At 41.3% G+C, this 3,572-nt stretch overlaps 1 protein-coding gene across 1 annotated transcript in view; it reads left to right on the top strand.

Annotated features, from left to right (window-relative positions):
• LOC120516999 overlaps positions 1–3,112 on the top strand; it is a 10,083-nt gene extending 6,971 nt beyond the window's left edge. The window contains exons 4-5 of the mRNA XM_039739050.1: positions 1,443–1,571; positions 2,742–3,112. Coding sequence (XP_039594984.1) covers positions 1,443–1,571; positions 2,742–2,815 — 203 coding nt within the window. The 3' untranslated portion in view covers positions 2,816–3,112. The remainder of the gene's footprint in view (positions 1–1,442; positions 1,572–2,741) is intronic.
• Positions 3,113–3,572: the final 460 nt, after the last annotated feature.

A 3,572-nucleotide genomic window follows, 5' to 3' on the forward strand; every position in this document is an offset into this window, starting at 1 on the left:
CCACATTGAGAGCCATTATCCACAAATGGCAAAAACATGGAACAGTGGTGAACCTTCCCAGGAGTGGCCGGCCGACCAAAATTACCCCAAGAGCGCAGAGACGACTCATCCAAGAGGTCACAAAAGACCCCAGGACAACGTCTAACGAACTGCAGGCCTCACTTGCCTCAATTAAGGTCAGTGTTCACGACTCCACCATAAGAAAGAGACTGGGCAAAACGGCCTGCATGGCAGATTTCCAAGATGCAAACCACTGTTAAGCAAAAAGAACATTAGGGCTCGTCTCAATTTTGCTAAGAAACATCTCAATGATTGCCAAGACTTTTGGGAAAATACCTTGTGGACTGATGAGACAAAAGTTGAACTTTTTGGAAGGCAAATGTCCCATTACATCTGGCGTAAAAGGAACACAGCATTTCAGAAAAGAACATCATACCAACAGTAAAATATGGTGGTGGTAGTGTGATGGTCTGGGGTTGTTTTGCTGCTTCAGGACCTGGAAGGCTTGCTGTGATAGATGGAACCATGAATTCTACGGTCTACCAAAAAATCCTGAAGGAGAATGTCCGGCCATCTGTTCATCAACTCAAGCTGAAGCGATCTTGGGTGCTGCAACAGGACAATGACCCAAAACACACCAGCAAATCCACCTCTGAATGGCTGAAGAAAAACAAAATGAAGACTTTGGAGTGGCCTAGTCAAAGTCCTGACCTGAATCCAATTGAGATGCTATGACCTGCATGACCTTAAAAAGGCGGTTCATGCTAGAAAACCCTCAAATAAAGCTGAATTACAACAATTCTGCAAAGATGAGTGGGCCAAAATTCCTCCAGAGCGCTGTAAGAGACTCATTGCAAGTTATCGCAAACGCTTGATTGCAGTTATTGCTGCTAAGGGTGGCCCAACCAGTTATTAGGTTCAGGGGGCAATTACTTTTTCACACAGGGCCATGTAGGTTTGGATTTTTTTTCTCCCTAAATAATAAAAACCATCATTTAAAAACTGCATTTTGTATTTACTTGTGTTATATTTGACTAATGGTTAAATGTGTTTGATGATCAGAAACATTTTGTGTGACAAACATGCAAAAGAATAAGAAATCAGGAAGGGGGCAAATAATTTTTCACACCACTGTATGTATTTTATATATATATATATATATATATATATATATATATATATATACATACAGTATATATATATGAATGAGAGCAACACTCATAACAGTGACAAAACAATTACTTTGACAATCATGTTACGTTATTTTTAAAATGTTTCCTTTTCTTTTTCATAACTTCTTCAACACACTTCTTCTCCGCTGCCCAGCGCGGGTATTTTGCTAGTTTTAACATAAAGTACATGTAAGATTCAGATTTGCTATGAATAATAATTATATTCCATAATTCATTTAAAAATAGTTACCTCTCTGTATTTACTATCAGGATCATCTTCAGAATTAAGTGACTGCGTACAAGTTGAAGACTCCAACAGCCCCCAGAGTCCAGAAAGGCTTCACGCAAAAATATGTGCCACCTTAGGACAGAGTCTGAAAAAACAAAACGCAGTCCCAGGTAAGTGACCTGTGTGTTCCCGTCATGAAGAGAAACAGTAGAAAACCAAACCACCACAACAACTCTTACTGCGAGTGCTGACGGCCGTCTGCTGTTCTGTATGATCAGTATGTTGAGTTTACTAGCACTGTGCATCATAATAATAAAGAGAATTGAAGACTCTTGTAACCATAGATGGATAGAAAGTAAGGAAACTAGGTAAGCATATAGCGATTTGTCCCAAGAGGAAATGTAGCTTTTACAGAAGTGCAACAAATATAGAAAAATGGCAAACAACCCTCCTCAAACACACACGGGGTACTGCTAGAATATAAAAGGGGCATTTCTTGACCCGCTTCTGCCAAATAATCTGCTGGCTAAAGTCCTTAATGTGTGTCACAGGTTATGTCCTTATTACTACATTTACGTTTAAAAGTGAAGACCTTTGTCACCTTCTGCCCACACTGCCCCAGCCTTTGTGTTTATTCCCTGCCCTGATTGCCTCCTGCTCGTTACATTTTCTTACCCGCAGTGCTCGCTGTATACTCATGCATTACTCTCACCAACAGTTCCACGTCATCCTCAGTCCAAACCAAACTGTTTTTTTTGTATTTACCATTGCATTTCTCCAGGTGTAAATGCAGGCTGCAGAGGAGTGTCCCGTGTGGAGGGCACCTCACTTACACGTCCTGCTCCTGCAGACGCACACATGCCCGCTGTAGGTAAACACTTGTGTCGTGGGCATCATCAGTCATTTTACATGGAGGCACTTCAGTAAATGATGGGGAAGCGCCAGTGCGGACTGAAATGGCATCACAGTAATGTACATGTTGCCTTAGTGGGGGTAGTGCAGATTGCTCATTATGGCCATCAGTTTTGTCTTCATCGGCTCCTCCACCTCTACCACCAGAGGGTCCACAGTGCATCCTATAATCGGATTCTGTGGGCCGCTCTTGAAGTGATGTCTACTGTGTTGCCCTTTCTTATATTGTCCCTCAGTGTCACTGGACCAGTCCAGCTTGTCATTGGTGTGGACCCTAACAGATGTTAATGTGCTGCAGTTTGTCGGGACATAAAACTAGAGAGCGTTTATATTAGACACTTTTTAATGTCTTGGTTCTGGGAGAGCATTTGTGTGCCCCGTGCCATTCCATAGCTAAACCTATAAGGACTTTATGTTTATGTTACTAGGAAAAAGACAACGGAAGAATAGCTGGACAGATGCCAGTGAAGTTTCATGGAAACTGGACCAAGGACAACAGTGAACTGCGGAAACAGTGGGAGAGATGGATGCTGATGCATCGTGAGGTGTAGTCGTCATGAGGTAGCAGAAGAGGCCCAGACGGTCTCCACTCCCAGTAACTGTACTGGAGCAGTTTATCAAAGCTCTCCGTAAAAGTGTTTCTCTTCAGTGTTCTTTGTTTCTAACCTTCCTCTGTTCTTGAAGCTGTCCATGCTATGACTGTAGAAACCTTCTACAAATTCTCTGTACTGTTCTTGAAATATCACACTGCTGAAATTTTTATAATTCATCTGGCCTAATAAAAAAAAAAAAAGTACAACTTCGGTGTTTTGCGACTGCCATTCATCACACATTTTGTAACATTCAGTGTATTTAAATCGCAACATAAAATGTTAGTGACTTAAACCATTTTGATTATGTTGTACTGTGAAAATAGAAATTTAGAGGCTGCCATTTTGGTATAAAACACCGAATGAGACAAACTTGCTTCAGGAATTCCTCACTGGTGGCTGATGCAGAGGTGTCATTGCGGCATGAAGACTTCACCTTGGGTTCTCAGTTCTGTCTCTCCATCTTGATCTTCTTATTCACACTTCACATTCTTGATTTCAATTGGAGATACGGGTTTGTGATAATCCCGACTACCATCTCATTATAGTTCTGCATTTTCTTGGACTTCAGTTTGGGCTGGGACTCCAAGTGGTGAGATTGTTTTGATTTCCTGGTTCGTTTACTTTGGGATAGCACCTTCATTTCAGTTATTCATTTATTTTTTTAAT

Source organism: Polypterus senegalus, chromosome 16 (assembly GCF_016835505.1).
Source record: "Polypterus senegalus isolate Bchr_013 chromosome 16, ASM1683550v1, whole genome shotgun sequence".
Taxonomy (NCBI): domain Eukaryota; kingdom Metazoa; phylum Chordata; class Cladistia; order Polypteriformes; family Polypteridae; genus Polypterus; species Polypterus senegalus.